The sequence below is a fragment of the Anarhichas minor genome, unplaced genomic scaffold, assembly GCF_050575085.1.
Source record: "Anarhichas minor isolate MPS153535 unplaced genomic scaffold, ASM5057508v1 ptg000025l, whole genome shotgun sequence".
Classification (NCBI taxonomy): Eukaryota; Metazoa; Chordata; class Actinopteri; order Perciformes; family Anarhichadidae; genus Anarhichas; species Anarhichas minor.
Genome location: NW_027466471.1, coordinates 4,893,226 through 4,913,496, shown reverse-complemented (window position 1 = coordinate 4,913,496; position 20,271 = coordinate 4,893,226). Strand labels below are relative to the sequence as shown.

The 20,271-nt window shown below is 43.4% G+C and overlaps 1 protein-coding gene and 1 long non-coding RNA gene across 4 annotated transcripts in view; both read right to left on the bottom strand.

Moving 5' to 3' along the window:
• The window catches only part of LOC142957301 (ADP-ribosylation factor-like protein 15), a 104,868-nt gene that overhangs the window by 45,768 nt on the left and 38,829 nt on the right, over positions 1-20,271 (bottom strand). For all 3 annotated transcript variants that reach the window (XM_076099017.1, XM_076099018.1, XM_076099019.1), the window contains 3 exons: positions 16,232-16,376; positions 14,788-14,847; positions 1,060-1,268 (listed from right to left, as the gene is read on the bottom strand). In XM_076099017.1, the coding sequence (XP_075955132.1) occupies positions 1,060-1,268; positions 14,788-14,847; positions 16,232-16,376 (414 nt within the window). The remainder of the gene's footprint in view (positions 1-1,059; positions 1,269-14,787; positions 14,848-16,231; positions 16,377-20,271) is intronic.
• On the bottom strand, positions 13,358-14,781 carry LOC142957302 (uncharacterized). The gene is made up of 2 exons (XR_012956097.1): positions 14,452-14,781; positions 13,358-13,636 (listed from the first exon to the last, which is right to left on the bottom strand). It is a non-coding gene; the product is annotated as an uncharacterized LOC142957302 (long non-coding RNA).

The following is a 20,271-nucleotide window of genomic DNA, read 5'->3' as shown; positions in this document are numbered from 1 at the left end:
AACAACAGAAGCTGCAATCCGTCTGGATTCCACATTCTTGTCATTCAGAAACCTGAAAGCCTCCCTCAACAGTGGGTTCTACTAACAGGTAATCAGGCCAAGACAGACACCGAAGACCTTCAGGCCACAACTCTTGGGTATCATCAACTTCCAACAAGTCGTGAAAATAAGTCTTGCAGAGGCGAGAGTTGGAGACTTTATGCAAAGGGCCCTCAGCCAGACATTCCCAGTTCACACTCACAGTACATTTGGGTTCATCGGCTTTGGCTAAAGCAATAGCGTACTTGCTCCAGCTCCTTCCACAACAAAGAGGTGACATTTCACATCTCAAAGCCACTTTTAAAAGCCATAGGTCAGCAGGCCATGGAGTCCACCTTGGCCCATCACCCATTTGGCAACACACTAGTCTCCTACACCTAACACTTGGATGGGGTAACCCACATGGCATCAGCCCCATGCCACTTGTTGGGGCTGAGACTTACCAGGGACCAGGCACAAGGGACCTACCTGGAAACTCCCTGCTCAAGGACTGGGTGCAGGAAGAGGCCTTTGTTTCCCTATTCCGGATGAGGTTTCTCTTTTCCCAAAACACAAATTTATAGAGATCTTTTGATGACTTTTAGTTTGGCCCCTCAAATGGGAAGAATTTAGCTTGAGAGACCCGACCTAGGTTGTTGTCTCCAACAACACTGTTCCTATATCACAACCCCCCATGTCACCACCACCACTACTAAAAAGTAGTAAAATATGTTGACAGTTTATGATCCCCACTGTAGTTAGAGCTCAGCTTTGAAACCTCCCCCTTTTGACTCTTTAACAATCATAGGAGACCTGTTGTGTACAACTGTATATTTCAGAGTGCAGATGAAAAGAGCCATCCATGTGTATGTGCATGGTGGGTATAGGTCTGTGTAAAAAAAAAAGAAGCAAAACTGCCTTTTCTGATTGAGGCAGAAGCTGCAGTGCTTATTTGAGTAAAAATGTACATTAATTTCAGTTAGAGGTGCAGAGGATGGAATAAATTAGCAATAGCACTGTAAACTGGCTCCAGTAGGTTACCTGGTTTGGAGCTCTTGCAGCAGGCTTGTCCTGGTGGTTGGCAAGGATGAGGAAAGGCAGTGTGCAGAGCTGCGGATGCTGCAGGGCCGAGTGGAGCTCGTTACGCGCTGCCTCAAGGTCCTCATCCGACGAGGCACTGTCCAATACGAAGACTACGCCCTGTGACCCCTGGTAGTAACGACTCCAATATTTCTTGATGTGGTCTGCTCCTGTAGACGAATATGGTTCCGTTAAATGTGTCATTGTAGTCATTGTCATATATGATGTTACCGTTGTCATGTGAAAATCTCCTGATGACAAATGATACAAAACATAATAATCTCATAATAATCAGTTTGTAAATAGACTTTCTCCAACACAAAAACATTTCCATTAAATTCATAATTAGCACTGTCTGCAATCAATCTGAAAATAAAGTATTAAACGTTAGAAAATATTGAAACAGAAATCCATTCTGGAACATTATAAGACATAGAGCAAAGCACATCAAGACACTGCCTAAAAAAAACAGATTTGACAAATATAATAAGAATGCCGTGTTCCCACCAAACGCCAAGCAAATATTTGTGTTACTACATAATGACGATATAACTACATAATGATGCAGATTTGTAAAAAGTCTGGATTTCATGCTTTGTTACGTCTGTAAGTCAAGAAGACGAGCAAACGACTTTAAAAATGCTAGTTTTGTGAATGGAGTTTGGATTGATTGGTGCTAGGCTATGCTAACATTGCATCCGCTTCATCAATACAGAAAATAACGTAAGCCAATAAGCAAATGGTGTGAAATTCGCCTATCCGCCTCATTCCAGTTGCATCATCGCAGAGCGCGGATTGGTGTCTATTCGCGTCTTTGTTTTGGCTTTTTATGTAACCGTGTCGCACGAAGACTATTTGCTACACGTGTTTTAGGTAAAACCAAAACCACTAAGATTTGTTGTGTGAATGTCAAACTACCTATTTCCCTGAGACATTTCTCAGCCACTTCTCAAGTCGTTCCTAAGACACAGTGTAGTGTTTTGACAGTAGAGTGGATCTCCAAAGTCCTTAAAGTAAAGACACACAAACATTTGATTATTTGAAAGTAGCCTGGGCTGATTTTCAAAACCACACTGACACCGTGAGTTCACAGTAAGCACCATATGGTTCCTTTTAGTGCGCTAATTTGGAGCAAGAACATCCGCTCACACAATGGTTTAGTTCACAGTAACGTTATTTGTTAGTGTAAGTAAATTGTGGAGGAGACCTACGTGCTCACAGAATGAGTCAGTCCAGTCCAGTTTGCTACCACCTCCCTTTGCTTCCACTGCCGGCCCCTCCTTTCGCCTACAATGTAAGGACACTTTGCTCAGGATCTGGCTAAATCCCACCTGCTTTGTAGGACTGGTAGATGGTAACCCCAACCACGAAACCATTTCTCACCTGAAGGAAAACACTTAGCGGGGTCAGTTCACTGCTTGGGACTTTTCCTAACAGGCTAATTCCAGGGCAATACTCTCACAGTGAATACTATTTTTTTCAATCAAAAACTTTTAAAAAAGGAATCATTTATGTACTGGAACTGCAACACAAACTATAGTTGAACGTCTTGCTCACCCTCATTACAAGCACGTCTCCCACCATTCCTTCTTTACCCAGCAGTGATAAAAAGGGTAGTTTCTCATTTTTATGGCAAAGCTGTCATTATGTTACTATTGAGTCCATGAAAAGAGAAAAAAAAAAAAAAAAGGTTCTTCATAGGTTAGGAATGACTGCCAGATGACAGCTTCTGCTGTCGCCCTCTCTCCATTGATGCTGACACACTCACTCAACACCACAGAGCCATGATACGCTAGTCACATCCTCCGTGTTACTCATGCTCCTTAGGACATCTTGCTCCTCTTGTGACAACTGGAATCCATTGTGACTGACTGACCACAAGCTGACCACAGCTGCTGATCTACTTCATTGAGGAATCTACAAATTTCCAGCCAACAGAAGTTGAGTAAAAAAATTTGCTCAAAAGATAGATGTAAAGTGCAGAAGTAGTATCGCAGGTTATCCTCAACATGGAATCACAATAATCTGGTTTTCATTTTATTTGCCCATTCAGAAACAGTACGGACATTTTCCTCATTAGTAAGGCATCTCAAATACACCACAGTATTGTCTATTGTAGTTTCAGATTGAAATCTTCTAAAATATAAAAAAAACACATCTTGTCAACTGGTCTTACACTTTAAAAACACTTCATTAACTCAGTTAAATCAGTTCATTTACTGCGATCCTTTCCACAACATGTTCTCCATTAAACTGCTCAAAATGTTTGTTCTACGCACTCATCGAGCTTGTCAGCACCGCATCAACACAACTACAAAAGGGTCCTGTCACATTGCATGCGCAAGTATGTGCATTTGCTTTTTACAAGGTGGTACTTTCTCTGGTTAAAACGATCCTTCTCCGCCTGGTGAGGTTACTTCTTTTGCAATCTGGTGAACTGTTGTGTTATTGTTGCTCACGGTAAGGTAACTGCCAAGCAAGTGACGAACTGTGAGGCTGGCAAATGTTTAAAGCATCACGAAGTGCTCTTGGTGACATTTACCTCCCTTCCCTCGTGCTCTCCCTCCCTCCCGTCTTTCCTTCCTCCCCCACTCATTCTACTCACACCTCTCACTGGAGTGGAAAGCTATCAGACAAAGTGGCACTTGAGAGATTGAGTAGGAAGTTTCTCTCATCTTTGCCTGGAAACGGTGGAATGTCCGTCACGTCTCGTTGGCAGCTTCTGCCACCTATTGGCCTGACGGGAGGACTTCCAAACATGACGTCATGGTTCTTGGGGGACGCTGGCAGACCGGCTACATATCATTAATCAAATAAGTGCACTGTGAGTAAGACCTCATTCCTCTGCTCCCTTTTCACCTTTCCTTTCTACTTCTCCGCCACTGAACACCTTTGTTTATCAAAAGCCAGTGATGAAATGAATTATAAAAAGGTAAATGTTTTATACTTTCAGAGTTCACTGAGACGTAATTATCCATAAGGTCAACGGCGCAGCAGTGAAAGGCTTACTGACCCGGTCAAGTACAGACTCATCCGTAGGAAGCCTCATTCGTTCACTACACGGGTTTCTGACCGTATGAAATAAATAACGAATGGCTCTAGCTAAATCAATTACCCAACCGAATCATCATGTTTTGGGTAATTACGCGAGCACATAATCAGGGAAATATGAATGATCGCCTTGATATCAAGGTATCACACAGTACGGTTGGATGCACCTGAAAGGAAGAATCTACGACTGAACGCTTTCAAGGTTTTATAATGATGCATACGATACGACTTCAATTTCCCACAATCACCTTCAACATCCTTCTCCCTCGCCGGGACTTGATACATTTAGGTTGAATGTGTAGTAGCAGAGAGCAACAACGCAAGCTATTGTGTTAGCAAGGGCAAGAGAGCAATTATTGCCAGTGAAGGGCAAAACTACCATGAAATATATCTTATAACAACAGAGATACCGGCTACAGAAACACATAGAGCATACGGGGAGATAGGTTTGGGTAGCCAGGGATAAATACCTGTCGGTGTTGCGGTCAAATCTCCATTATAGGCAGACAAACTACACTAACTATCTATGGCAAGTCAACAACGTAGCTTTAGCTAACGTGCATGTATTTATTTGTAGCCTGTTGTGTTCACTTTTCTCTAGTTGTGTGTTCAACAACCAGCGATATAACCAAGCTACACTGTAACAAAAATGATAATACTGGTAAGTGACAACAGCTAGGGGAAGGCGATGGTTGTGGTTATAACGTAACTGAAACATCATGAGAACTCATTTTTTATGTTTTCCTAACGTAAACTAAAGAGCCCATGGGGTTGAACTTCATTGGCTCGATGTCGCCACTGTACATAAACATTCTGATGATGGCCTAGAGGCGAGACTGACCGGGTAGAGATGTGAACCTACGTCACTGAAGCCTTAATGACATACAAACTACAGCGATAGAAGATGCCGGAGCAATGTCCTTCTTGCTTCTGGCGCAGCACGATTAAAACTCCAACCAGAGACAAAACACAGCCCGGTACCAGCAAAGAAGGGTGCTGAACAATACTGCAGCAATTGCACAATTAATGGCGACATCCAGATAGATGTTAGTAATCACGCCAATGTCTAAGCATTCCTTCCACCGCGTCTGTGTGTTTCTTGGCAACCGTTGAAGAACTACACTGCTCGGCTTAAGAATGATCATTTGTTATCACTAAATTATTGCATTTTTTATGGCCCTGCGTGTCTCTTGTGAAACCTTGCCAGGTATATGTAGAAACCGTTTTATAGAAACTAACAACGCCACTTAGCCCCTTAAAATCCCTGTAAATCACTGCCTCTGGTGGCTCACTGCTTATTGTGGCTGCATTACATAATTATCTACTGTTCCATAATGGATTTAATCCCTGCTGGAGTTCAGCTATGGGGTATTTTCCCTTACGGTTTGAGGGAATAAGCCTTAAAACTCAATGTTTACCACCAGTGTTTGGTGATTTTTAATTGGTTATCCTATTTAACTTCACCACAGCTCTCCTGATGATATCTGAGACAGATATCTACACGTCTAGACAGTAGCAGTACACTAGTGGACAGGGTACAGTGCAGACTGAATATTTAGGAGCTGTTAGTTCTGTAACGAACCGTTGTCGATCCGTGATCCATAGGGATCCGGCCCTCGCGGTTTGGCACGCATGTGAACCGTGGATTAAATACACAGTTTAACCACCAAGGCGGAAAATTTACTGAGCATTATTATCGGCCAAAATTCAATAAAAATATGCGATCAGGACATCGGCATTCATGCTTTCTGTTCGCAGATCTCTGATATGTTACGTTATAAACAACAAATCTGTGTTTAAATTGACAGGAGAGCTAGCAACGTTAGCAGCACCGCTAACGGCTGAAGAAGGGTTCTGTTCAGTTAAATGATGATGCGTTCAGGCTTTGTTCAATAGAAACGAGTATTGGGCGAAGGTAAATTGTTATCATGTGTTCACATGTAATCTGTAGATGTAGTGTTGGTGAGAAACTTGAATAAATCCGGTTGTTTGAAGGAAACATAAATAGATATTAGAGATGAACTATAACCTGTTTACACCAACTATAAGTAGATTATAATACATCATCAAAACTACTAATGACAAGATCTGTTTTAATCAGTAAAATACAATCTTATTTCCTTATCATTTGAATTGTGTGTTTTTATGATTAAAAAATATCATAGATAACTATAAAAGAAAAGGATAATATTTAGAATATTTGATTGTTTTTTTACTGACTTCTGAGTGGTTGAAATGATTTTTGGGACGGTGGCAAAAAAAGATATATTCTGGAGTCTTGTAGACCAGCTGCTAAAAGAAAACAAACAACAAAGGGATCTGCATCTGCCAATATGGATTGTAACTGTCAAGGAGACATGTGTAATTGTTTATTCTCTTGAGTTTATATGGTACCGTATGTGGTGCCTCAATGTATCGTATTTCGTCATGTATGTCGTTAAGTAACAGGCCACACCCAGAGTTGGCGTGGGCATATGACCGTGGCATTGTGGGAAGCAGAAGCAGAGAGGAGTAAATGACCCCAGGTTAAACTGATTCTGCATGTGGTCCAAGAGGTGCACACGGTAAAGTGTTCATTTGTACATATATTTGTGTATATTGTTGTTGACCTGTCTTTAAGTTTAAATGTGTTGCATTTTTTGAGATTGTAGTTTGTAGTTTATGTCATTATTAATGTGCTAATATGTGCTAACAACGTGTGCTAGAAAATGTCCCTTTGTCAACAGACATTTGCCTGAGAGACTCCACAGGAGCTCGCAATTTACGTAAATATGTTTACGTTTTGTTTGTAGTTTTCACGGTGTCTGAGGTGGAAAGAGAGAGCGAACGGCAAATAAAGTTCATCAAAGACATCAGTACGAAGCGTCGCCATTTTTGTTGGACCAGTGTAGCTACATGGATCATGAATGATCGGCAACTAGTATCGGCGAGCTCTAAAAGTTACATTCCTTCTTTAGTGCTGATCCGGGAGTTTTATGATTTGTTGCGCCCCCAGTAGCTGGAAACATTTTTCTCATGCTCCCTACATAAGAAAAATATGAATTAATGAAATTTCTGAGGATATTACACTGCGGGACAGAAAACAACTATATGATCTGTGACGTCAGACAGTAACCCTCTCTGGGATCAAACGGACAGAAATGTGATCCGAGGAAAACACCTCGGCCGGCCGGCCCATCCCTCCCTCCATCCCTCCCTCACTCACTCACTTAACTCAAAGCAAGACCTTTTTCAACACTCTGTAGCAAATGAAGTCAACCTGCAACACGGAGTGTGATTGCTTATACATGTGAATGTTTAACATGAAAACATGGTTTGAAGTTTGGGAGGAATAAAACTTTATGATTATGGATGTGATATGCTTCACAGACATTTGATGATTCATGGCGTTTGCGCAGCCAACTGCTACAGGCCACTGTTGTGCGAAACACTTAGCAGGGCTACCACTCATTACTGATGCAGCCTGCGTTCCCTGTTTCTTACTATTGGGTTGTCAAACAGGTAACTTTTCTGAAGTTTTGCACTTTGCTAAGTCAAACCCTAAGTTGTAGTTCTTAACGGGCTGATCGACAATAAATCTAATAATTGTTCGATTTATTATTCAATCAAATGTTACAAATATTACTTGGGTCCAGCTTTAGTTTTTCTTCTTCTTACGAGACAGTAAATAGATCATTTGTGGTTCTTGGACTGTTGCTGGGCCAAAAACAAAGAAGCTATTTTAAGACATCATCTTGGAAATTGCAACAACTATTTTTAACTATCTCTGACATTTTATAGAAAAAACAATAAGTCAATAAAAATAAATTTACAATTTATTCGAAAATGAAAATAATTGTTGCAACTGTAGTAGTTTTCAAAAGTGCTGAAATTGAGAAGCAAGCAGAGTACTGTGCCAGAAGCTAGCCCAGAAGTGTTTATATGCAGATCTATGTATTGATAAGCTCTATTTAGTTCTGTTGAGGGATACCATACAGGGCACAGGGAGAAAAAGTGAAGCTCAAAACATATTGTGAAAGGTCAGAGAACAGTAAAAACATTAGGGCGCTCTGGAAGTCATGATGCCACTAATGCACGAAGGAGAGAAAAGCAGACGTCTTCTGGTTACACAAACAAGTGGCAATTATGTGTCAGTGATCAGGTTGCTTTATTTTCTCTTTCTTTTCCAAAGTGAAACTATGAATGAATAAACAAAACTTTTGAGGCAACTGCCAGTAAAACATAAGCAAGCAATTACATTGCAAAACAAATGAAAAGCAGATGAAGACAGTCTTCTGGATTCAGATTTTCTTTTCGATTGTGTTTAATGTTTTTCTGAAGTCGTCTGCAAACTCAAACAGCTTGCGATGGTACACAGTTGAAACCTACTACCCTGCATCTCCATTTGGTCGGAGTTAGGCTACTGTTGAGGCCTGTTTCCGTGTGTTGTTGGGTATCGATGCAGGTATGGTTTCACATTCACAGTCGGCTCCAACCACTTTCTCACACATTTCTGCCTCCTATCGTTCATGCTCTCTGCCGTTTACCTTGAACAAAACGCAAACATGTTAATAATCACGTGATTTTTTTTCCACTCTTGAAAGTTGAAACAGAGCAACCCCGCTTTGAAGATTTCCTAACGAAAAACAGACTGAGCAAAACAGCTACAATACGCTGATGGGGGGGTAATAAAAGTAATAAAAGTGGTAATAAAAGTTTGCTTACTTCATTGAGGAACGAGCTGGAGCGAGGTGGGAAACACTTCAGCTGTTGAGACAGACATCAACCTGCCGCCTCAGCGGTGTCTGTTTTTAAAGTAAATGGAGTCAGAGTCCCTCTCATCGCGGCACATATTAATACCAGAGATTAATAAGTTGTGTTTGTGTAAATAATTGGGCTTTCGCCGCTCTTTGCCCCTCCTCCGTTCCATCTAGTTAGCCGTTATCATCACGCGCCACTGGGGCAGATCATCGTGGCCTTTCTGTACCTGTTCCAACCCACATATAGGCTGCTGTGCCCGGATAATAATATCAAGAGCATTGCCTATGTCCTCGTTGTCATTGAAATCTTTAAAGATAGAATACTTGGAAGTTCTTGAACGTATTTGAAATTTTGACTTCAAAAGTTGGTTTCAAGACATTTATGTGGCGTCTATTATAGTATCTATAATGTGCGTTTCACCCACCATCAACAACCAACCCAACATCAAATAGGTAATATTCTTAAATGAGGCCTCAAATAGAGATCAGTTACGCGTCTGCTTTAATCCTCAGTAGATCATCTACAAAATGATTTGCCCTTTTGGTCAAATATTTTCCAATGCAAAGGAAAGGCCTCCCTGTGGGGCAGAGCAACACACACACTGTGGTCCTATCTGATAGTAATAAGAACCACATTGGGGTCTGCCATGACTGCGGTGTAGTGGGACGTGCTCACGTGCTGTCTTTGCCTGTTGGTGGTCACAGACAACTGGTAAATGTTCCGTGATGTTCTCCGTATGTGTAGGCCTAATGGTGGATGGTAACATGGGTTCCACATGCGTTCAAATTTACACAAATCTCTACAGGCGGCAACTTCCGGTTCTGAAAAGTGAAGCCGATTGCGGAAGTGCCTTAAACTTGCACTCTTCCTAATGGCCATCAGGCGGCGACTCCTCTGGTTGCAAAAAGAAGTCAGATTGTATAGACTTCTCACTTGATTTATTACCTCCACCTCCCCCATTTAGAGTCAAATTGACGATAAAGCAGGATATATTCTTGAGGGCGCTGCTAACTTGTGATTGACAGGCCGTATCACATAAACCTTTAAGTTGGCTAATTAAAACAAAGCTTTCACTATAAATTGTCGGAATTCCAGAATACTGGAATATATAGATATAGAGAGTGACAAACACTGATTAAAGGACACGGCATGTGCAAATATCTACCACTCAAAAAAAGCCTCAACAGCAACGAGTGGTGAATATTAGCACCACTTCTTCATCAGCTGTCGTTGTGTGGCATGAATGCACACTGTGAAATGGCCCGTCTAGACTTGACGTCATGTCACTGTACAGACGTGTACACACACACACACACACACACACACACACTTGATAGATTCCTCCCCCGTGTCCCCGGAGGAGCCTTTCCCACCTAATCCCCGTACCTGGCACCAGCTGGGTAGCAAACATCTGCCAGACTTAAGATGGCCAGATGCAAAATACTCAATGTTGACCTACTTAAAAGACGTTATTGCACTTTATTCACATGAGTACAAAGAGCTCTGCATGCTGATCAAATAAACATGAAAATCACACAGTTCTATCTGGGTATCTATTTGTTTCTCACTGCATTTTCTGATCACATCTAACTAAGGAATACGAGGTGAGGACTCGCGTCTCGTGTTATGATAGGTGGCTGTGGTAGAGCCCGAGATGATTCTCCACGTTCCACCATGTTTCCGTATGACCGTATTTCTAAAAACAAGGTGGATTTATTCTAAAAAGCATCAGTGATACGTGAATGTTTTTTTCGTGTTGCAGGGAGTTGACTTCTCTGACAGAGGACAGACTCTGGTGCAAGACCACACACACTCTGTCCTTTAGCGTGCACATGTCGGATTTCTGTTTTGTTTCTCAAATAGTCTGCCGTTCAGCTGTGGACACCGATTTATTTAGACTTATTTATTTCAGCCTAAGCTTGGGTTGGACTTTGGGTTTGAATTATTTCTGTACTTTCATCCTACCACATCGCTGTCACAGAGATACTAAAGGATCTAAATGGTTTTAACTGGGTTTTTCTTAATCCTTTACTCGAATTAAGGGAACTGGGTTTCTCGCTTACATTGTCACTAAGAAACGGCTGACAATAACTCAGTTATACACAGGCATGTAAACACTGAGGGACAAGTCCTGCCTGGTAACGAATGTCCGGCAGAGACGGCTATGTAATGTGTTCAAATCATTAAACAAGGACAGCTTGACTGGAGTAAAGATTGCAAAGAGAACAAATAATGGCACGATCCGGAAGAGGAACAAACAACAGCAACCAGAGGAGAACAAAACGAAAACAAGACAGCAGGGACCTCGATGACGAATGCATGAGACAAACATGTAGCCCGGTCTGGATCGCTGCAGCCACCAAACATCATAAGCTGCTTTGTGTCTCTGGTTTAAAAAAGACAGTTTGCACTTGTGACAATCTGGCCACACGACACGAGTGTTCAGGGTTCAGAGCCTGCATCTTTAGAATAAGACCTGGCTCTTAAGATGACTCCCAGTGCTACGTTAGCTAACCGTTGCTACGTTTACACCTAGCGTCCACACTACCTCAACGCTTTACGACCCCTAAAACGAAGACGTTTGAAAAACGCTGCTGGCGCCATTTAGGATTGAAACCTCCCGGGTTGAGTTTTAGTCTGGACGGGCAGTTTTAAAAACAATGACGCAGTAAACATTGTAAACATGAGTTTATGGTCTCAATCTCTAGTTTCAAGTCTTCTTCAATACAGCATGATGTTCATTTAGTAAATTATGATCCATTTAGAGTCAAATAGACCATAAAGCAGGGTATGCTTTAGGGCGGGCTTACTGTGATTGACAGGTTGCTGCCGTTACCAGAGCTGTATACGACGTATCTAGTCACTCCTCGGCAAATATGGTATTTGGTCCGTTCATTGGTTGTGAAAAAAACAACATGGCGACGGTCGTAATCCAAGATGGCGACGGCAAAGTCGAGGCTTCAAAATGGTTTTCCACCAAACCAATGAGTGACATCACGATAACTACGACAAACTTCTTATATTCAGTCTGTGCTCCTTCAATGATTCGTCCCCCATCACATGATCATCGAACCAAAGGTAAACAAACATCAGCCTGTATTTATCTATGCATTTATAATTAATTATATATAAACTACACATAAATAATCAGACTCGCACTGCCAAGCAAACCGCAAGGATGGAATAACTCCATATCAAAAGTGAGGAAGCAATTCATGACTTTTAAATGCTTCACCAAGCGGAGCAAATTAATGGAAAATAGCCATCTTACAAGCGTTTTGTGCCTTAAATGGTTTATCCGACCCGACGTCTCAGACTGTAAAGGGAGAATAGCTCATTGACATTCAATGGGCTTTTTCGGTGGGACAGGAAGGAAGGAAGTAGATGGGAAGTGCTTCACTTCTTCAAGCTTCTCAACGAGCGTTCTTCCCTTGGTTTAGTCAAGGCTGAGTGAAGAGAACAAGCCACATGAGTATTGTGTAAAACAAGTTCATTTTTGGGAGGTGGGGGTGTCACGAATCCATACAGACGTCTGTGCGTCACATCTTGTATCATTTTTCTGCATCATCGATGCAGTGCAAAATAACATAAAGCTGGACCGGGTATGTTTGCTTGTATTAAAGCAATAGGGGGAAAAGGGGAGGAGAGAAGAAAAAGAAAAAAAAGAATGCTGACAGAAGCATTGAGTAAGTTACAAACGGTGCAGAAAAAGCAGCTGCTTTAATCAGAAAACGATTTAAGAGAGCCGATTGTGAAAACTGACCGGCAGGACATTACGCAAGAGCACCGACTCCGCATTTACGTCATTTCCGCTCAAACCAAACCAAATATATCAGTACTTCACCGTAGGTGGCGACCCAATCTGATACTGTGCTCTAAATAAAAAAGGAGAAGCATCGCGTTCTTGTTTTCACCACGTCAAACCGGTCCATAACAGACGGCACCACGAATTGCACAAATTATTTTGCTCTGTGTATTTACAAGAAAAAAGGAGCAGGGGAGTGATGGTCCAAGCAGGGGGAGTGTGTGTGTGTGTGTGTGTGTGTGTGTGTGTGTGTGGGCAAACAGTGAAGAAAAACCAACAGATTTCATCATCCTTTGCTGTTGTTTACAGCCAATACTAACTTATCTAAATCAAACGCGTCATCCGTGGGACCAGTGTTTTTCCAACCACAATAATGTCTCACCAGACCGGCTTTGAATCCAGAAAAAAAAAACTCTTTTGAAACCCCCCCTAATGCGCTCTGTCCAAATTTGGTAGCACCCTCGTTGGTGGTCCCCCGGTGCCTCTTTGTGTGTGTGTGTGTGTGTGTGTGTGTGTGTGTGTGTGTGTCTGTGTGTGTTTTTTTCATCTTTTCAAGAGGCTGGGATGGGTGACCCTTCAAAAACATGCACCGCACCTGTCATGTGCCTATATGGTGCGCGGAAAACAACATAAATTACTTTCACCCTCAACAACACAATACTGTTTTCTTTTTTTCTTTTCTTGTGTCGCTGAGCTGCTGGAGGGGGAGACGGGACAGCGCTGATTAAAATCCCTCTTCCAACGACTCCCTTTAAAGGACTGGAAGCCTCCCCGCTGCATTCGCTCTGTTTACGTACGTCCACCCCGACATCTCTCTCGTCTGTGCTTATTAAACGGCTTCCTCGAGTGCTGTGCGTTTCCAGGAATAACAGGGTGCAGATTGAGCGGGCCACTTCAGAACACACTAACAAGGTCTGACGTCCGTGACCGAAAGGTGTGATGCTACCGGAGGTAAAAAAACAACAAAAAAAACATGCTTCTGCATCCCTGGTGTACACAGTTAATATCGACAGATGAGATGATAACAGGACAAGCTTTGTTTATCTGAATGAAAAACATGTTTTTATGCTGCACGTCTGTATTGTGTAATTTAGGTTTCCTGATTTTGCTTTGCTAATAGAGGATCAAAACACGCCACCCACATACTGGGAGATAGAACACAGTGACGATAAGGTAGCAACAAACTAATGAAATAAATTAAATCAAATCGTATAATAATGCTACTTTACCTGGAGAGGTACTGAAACTTTCATGACTGCAGAAAAAGATAAATTTGATTTCTTAGTGTAAAAATGAAATAAATGCCTTTTATATCCTAATATGTTAAGCTGCAAATAAACAGCAACTCAGTCTTCTCTACTTGCGACTGCTTTTAAATAATTATTCCATTGCGAGTTGTTGTTATGTTGCATTGTGTTTTTTAATTGAAGTTTTAGTTGAACATGCTAACGTCTAGGTTGGGTACAGGCGCAAACCTCTGGTTCTGCCGAGTGAAGCCAGTACAGAAGTGTCTTTAAAGCTGCATTCTCTCTACTGACCATCAGGGGGCGACTCCTCTGGTTGTATAGAAGTCTATGAGAAAATGACTCTACTTCTCTCTTGATTTATTACATCAGTAAACATTGTAAACATGAGTTTATGGTCTCAATCTCTAGTTTCAAGTCTTCTTCAATACAACATGATGTTCATTTAGTAAATTATGGTCCATTTAGAGTCAAATAGACCATAAAGCAGAGTATGCTTTAGGGCGGGCTTACTGTGATTGACAGGTCGATGCAGCTACCAGAGCTGTATACAGCGTCTCTACGTCACTCCTCCGCATTCCAAATATGGTAACTTCCATTCACTGGTTGCCAAACAGCTAAAATGTCGACAGCCGTAATCCAAAATGGCGACGGCGAAATCGGCGACCTCGAGGCTTTGAATCGTCAGTCTACAAACCGATGGGTGACGTCACGAGGACTACGTCCACTTCTTATATTCAGTCTATTGTTTGGTCGATATATATTTCACCTCACAGACTTACACGACAAAGGAGGAACTTCGTCATATTAAATTCTGAAAGCGTTGCAGGCTGGGGCTGGGCATCTTACCTCCGAGTTCTTTTACATTCAGGATGGCGTTTGGAAATGGCACTGCTTTGATGCTGAAACCTGAGGGGAGACAAATGAAAAGCCGTTGTTGCGGTGACATAAAGAAATTGTGTTTGTGTGTGGACGGCACATGTTGAGAGTCATGAGAATCGACTTGTCGGCTGGCTTGCTTTTCATTAGTGGAAAACATAGCTCAAAGAAATCGGACTTGCAGTTCCCCCCGGATATCTGGTGTACCTTTTTTTTTCCTTCAAAACCACCAGCTGGTGAACACGCAGGAGGACTGACAACATATTTGTGTTGTGAAAGCGAAAGAAAAGAGTGCTTTGTGTGGTCCCGGCTTAGCAAAACAGAAAAACAAAAAGTGTTTTGTTCTGTGTTGGGAGTTGGAGAAGGATAGAGCTAAAGTGCTACCACGTATTACGTGGTTTGTTTCTGTGGTTGCATGCGGTGGGAAATAGTAAAGAAACCCGCTGGAGGAAAGAGATTTAATGATGCACAAATTATGCTCCAAACTGTCTCGCTGGGAATTTGTTTCCTGGAAACGTTCACAAACAGGAGGAGAGATGGGACAGACAACCGATTATGATTTGACTAAAACATCTGAATTATCTGCTAAATGTGGTTTTTAAGCACATTACGACAGCGCAAAACCATGAAATAAGGAGTGGGGGGGGGGGGGGGGGGGGACCGCAGGAGACTTCCCCCCTCGTTGTTCATCATCTCTCTCCGTGGATGTTGGCAGACGCAGACAGTGCTGACAGATAAATCTCATTTCAGAGAAGTGGGCTAAAATAATTCTCTGCTGCGATGAGTAATCAACATGTTTTTGATCCATTAAGTCCTGCTCAGCGGCAGACCACTGAGGCCCACTGACGGGTTACAGGTAGCGCTTTTGTATTTTTAGCCTCTACTGGCAAAAGTGCGCAATGATTAAATCCAAAACGGGACTCCTCCTGCAACCGCTCAAAGCTGACAAAGCCAGGGGAGGTGTCCTTGAGGGAGAGCGTTGCCGATGGGGAAAGCGAGAGCGAGTGCTGTGCTGACCCTAAAGCCTCTTCCTCTGGACATACTTAACACACTGGCCCCCCCACTTGACTAGAAGAAAGCGGCACCGGCAAAGGCCCGCTGAGAAACAGCAGAGCGTTTCGGGCGTGAGCGCTGGGAATCTGGAAGACGGCGCCCAAAAGACATGCTTCCCCCTGTTGGAGAGACTGCGAAACCTGGACAGCGTTATCTACGTATCTGCGATCCTAATGGGGAGGACAGCGTGTTTTTGAAACTTGAAAGCACTTCGGAAGCTGTCACAAACACATATGAAGGAAGGTAGATGGGGGAAATGTGTGGAGAGCGCATGCTTCTATTTAAGTGCATGTTTTTTACTCTGTGAAAAACAACAACAATGCCGTCTCTCTTGCTGATCCACGCGTTGCGTCGACAATACCTGTTGTCGGAACGATGGCGTCGCTGCCCTCGCTGCAGAGCCGTGAGAGCAGGCTGGTCTTCCCGGCGCCCGTCAGGCCGATGCACACCACATCGTACTCTGGTCTCGGCGGCGGTGGTCCTTTACAGCACAGTGCCCGGAAACACTAAGACGGAAAAAACAAACAGTGAATTGATTGGGAAACAGAAGAGAAAGGGTACCTGTGCACGTGGGAGGGTGGCTAGGATTCGGCCTTTTGTTCCACGGTAACCCAACTGCATGGTTTATAAACACTTCGAGATTGATGTAAGAGGAGCAAAATGTTTAACAACATTTCACCAGAAAAGTTTTTTTTTTTTTTTTTAAAGAAAGAAGAAAAAAGGGACAGAGGAATGACAAAGATTAAAACCACAAGATGCTTTACTTTCACGATTTCTAATGCGTTAAAAGTCTCCATGACAAAAAAAAAAGAAAGACGTCGAAGGGAATAGGATTGTGCAACTGGTGCAACATGTTTTTGTCTGCAGTGTCGGTGTGTGTGTGTGCGCGCATGTGGACCCCGTCTAACTGGGCCCTTGTGGCGGCAGACCTGTCACTCCATGAATCACGGCCTGGGACTGAGGGCCTGCTGTGAGACATTAAGGGGCAAATGCGGTGTGAACCGTGAATGAGATCTTTAAAAACTTGTGCGGAGAGATCAGTGCACCAAACTAAAATGAGATCTCTTTTATTAGCAAGACAGGAACCAGTCTGGACAAGGCAGGGCAGACACACACAACACACACACACACACACACACTCTCTCTCTCATCTACAATATCAGATTTCAGGTGGAAGAACATCAACACGGAGGATTGGTTACTGCTCTTGTCGGGGGGACGACCCTGTTCAACACAGTGCGACTCTGTTCAATCCAAAGAACGAGTACACGGACTGCGACGCGTCCGCATTTTACCAGGTGTGCTTGGGCACGCCATTAAAAGTTGTACCTCAGTGGGAAGAAGCAGATATAAACAAATGAGGGGGGGTAGACAAATATTGTATACTAACGTTCACGTATCTTTGGCATATGTTCAAGGTTTAGGTGTAGTACAAGACCACATCTCATCTGGAGGGGTAACGAAGCGAAATGAACAAGACTTCTTACTCGGCGGGCGACGAGGGAGGCGCTTCTCAAGCGCTGCCCCCAGACGTTCGTGACCACCAGGGTCAGTTTTCAGAGCCATGCCGAAACGGGGCTGCCGTTTGATGGCAATGTGGGGGGAACCCGCTTCAGCAGAACCAGACGTCAGCTGAGCAACCCGACCTCCCCGACTCCTGGGTGAACCCGCCAGGTCGGCTCAAACAGGAAACATTCTCCTCCTCCAGGAGACCGGTGAGATCAGAAACACACGCACGTCAGATGGGGAGGGGGCCACGTGTAAAAACCTGGTCTGATGAGGTCATTCTTATTCTCCTTCTTGCTTTCCCTCTGAAGCGGCGCGGAAAGATTTGAAGGTGGGATCTATCAGAGGACACACGGGGGATTGTAGATGGAAGAACCGGAGTATCTATATATTTATTCACCCTCCCTTATCGAATTATCACGAGACATGAGAACATGACAAAAAATAAAAAATAAAAACTGTGGGAGCAGACAAACGGGAAGGCTCTCGCCGCCACCTCTCCCTCCACGTACAGTGCGGATTTCACAAAAGAAGCATCCGGGGCCTGACCCCTGGCGTCCCTGTGTACACAGTGGGGGCCCCCAATCCCCCCCCACCCCCCACCCGCGTGAGAGCGAGACGGGAGCTCCCCACCTCTGGCTCTCTTTGACAGCACCAGATTGACGAGGAGCGTTCGGTCAAAAGGCTCACAGGAAAGAAAAAAAGAATCGGTCTGAAGGCCTTTCATCACCTTGAGACACGCCCCTTTCCCGTCACCGAGACCGAGGGCTTGGACGAGACCGGCCCGTGATGACCGCCTCCGTGGATCTCAGAGGCATCCAGATCGACGGCTGTGATTAGAACTGGAAATTGAGTTCTGAAGTATGCGGTCAACTGTTCCTAAAATGTTGTTTTGAGTGACTTGTTCGCCCAATGCCGCAAATCACAAAGCCGGAAGTTTAAAAAGATATTCGCACATGTGCTGTCGCGCAAAAAAAATAAATGTGCTCACGGAGACTTATCAGCTTTTCTTGCTCGTTTGTTGAGGCTACTATCTAACTGCTACTATGAGCCCACCTGTGCATTCAAACATCGTTTGAGACTAAACAAATAAAACCTTGCAGATCCTCGCCAAAAGGCTGTCCATAAAAAGTCCTGGACTTTATCGATTGGCCCCGATTGCCTCTTATGGGATTGGACATGTTTTAATTGCGACTTCCCCGAGAGACCTGCCGAGACATTACCTCACTGTTGTTGTGAAAGTTGATTAGCTAGGCTTTATGTAAATAACAGTGCCGTATATATATTTATATACCACCGAAGACAGCCAGGCTGCTTGAAAAAAACATACATCAGGATATTTAATGGGTGACATAACTGGGCCTCCTGGCAGAGGACCAGAGCTCAAGCACACAAGAACAGAAGCTGAAGGCACTGCTGCAGGTCTACCTGTGCTTGTGTAAGGACAGGTCAGGTCCATAACTATAACTTAGTAGCATTTAGCCTCGTGTAAATGACGGGGGAGGCGAAGCTAGTGGTAAAGGGAAAGAAATACAGCAGTTCCTTTTTCTCCAATCTTTTCCCAGGCTGCATGTGTGTGGTATGCTTAAAGTCACACCCAACACATGAGGCCTAACCAACACTGCCGTATTGCATACCGACGCATGATATCCGTGGAATGACGTGCTGCATAAACAAAGAAATATCAAGCAGGTTTTTCAGCCACTGCAAGCTGAGGGGTTCGGTTGGAGTTGAACAATTTGGAAGAAAAACTGTTCTGTCGTTGAGTCGGAACCCATCACTACTGCAAAAATATAAATACAAATCACCTGACGTAGTTGGACTGAATGGGAGCCAGGCTCTTTTTTAGCAAACCACTTTGTATTTTTAGAGGTAATAAATGTGGGTTAGAGGGAAGCCGCTGCCGCCGCAGCAGCAGCAGCCCGGTTCGTGTTTCACTCCCGTACTCACCCGGCTACTGCCGAGACACCACAGGGAAGGGAAAAATGGCCAGCGGCATGACAGCATGTTCCCAAATTGAGGTGCCCCGACAAGCTCACACAAGTTTCTATGCTGCGGTTTTCTTCCTCGCTTCGGTTGTGACATAGCTGCTAAACACGTCAAAGGATACATGCAGCATGTGGTCTACCAATATTACTGCTGAATGCTATTTTGGTTTTCGAAGAATGATATGCTGCGTGAAGGTGCAGGTTTGATTTTTTTATGTTTTTTTGCTTGGGAACATATATAAATAGTAATAGTGCTGTAAAGCATCTGAACATTCACCTATTCGACACATACATTCATTGTTCTTTGGGAGCTATTTGGGAGTTGAGCATGTTGCCCATGGACACTTCCACATGCGGACTGGATGAGCCGGGGATCTCCTTAACCACAGCCTCCCCCAACGATGAATCCAATGTCTTGGCCGGAAAAGGTTTGCCTTCTTTTGGGATCATCACAAAGTATAGCAAATTTAGGTATTTGATTATCCAAACTCAGTGGCGGGCCGTGCATTTTATACCTGGGCCTTCAGTGCTGTCCTGCAGCTGAAACACCACCTAATAATCTCATTATGACACGCAGCCTACGGTTATTTGTTTCTAGGGGTGACAATACACGTATTCGTATTAAACCGTTCAGTACGATGATTACGAACCGAACAATACGTTTGAATAATACTAGTGCGTTTCTCCTCCTTCAGCCATTGAGTGTTAAAAGAACAAAGCTAGGTAAAAAAAAAATAGAAAATCTACACCAAGCAAAATGCAAAAAATTTCAGAATTTCTTCCATATCTTTCAATTTGAACTCTTACTACTCCGACTAAGCCTCTGATGGCTACTATAAGTTTTGTTTCACAATAGGCACGTGCTCGCCCACTGACCAATCACAGCACACGCTGTACCTTACTGCAG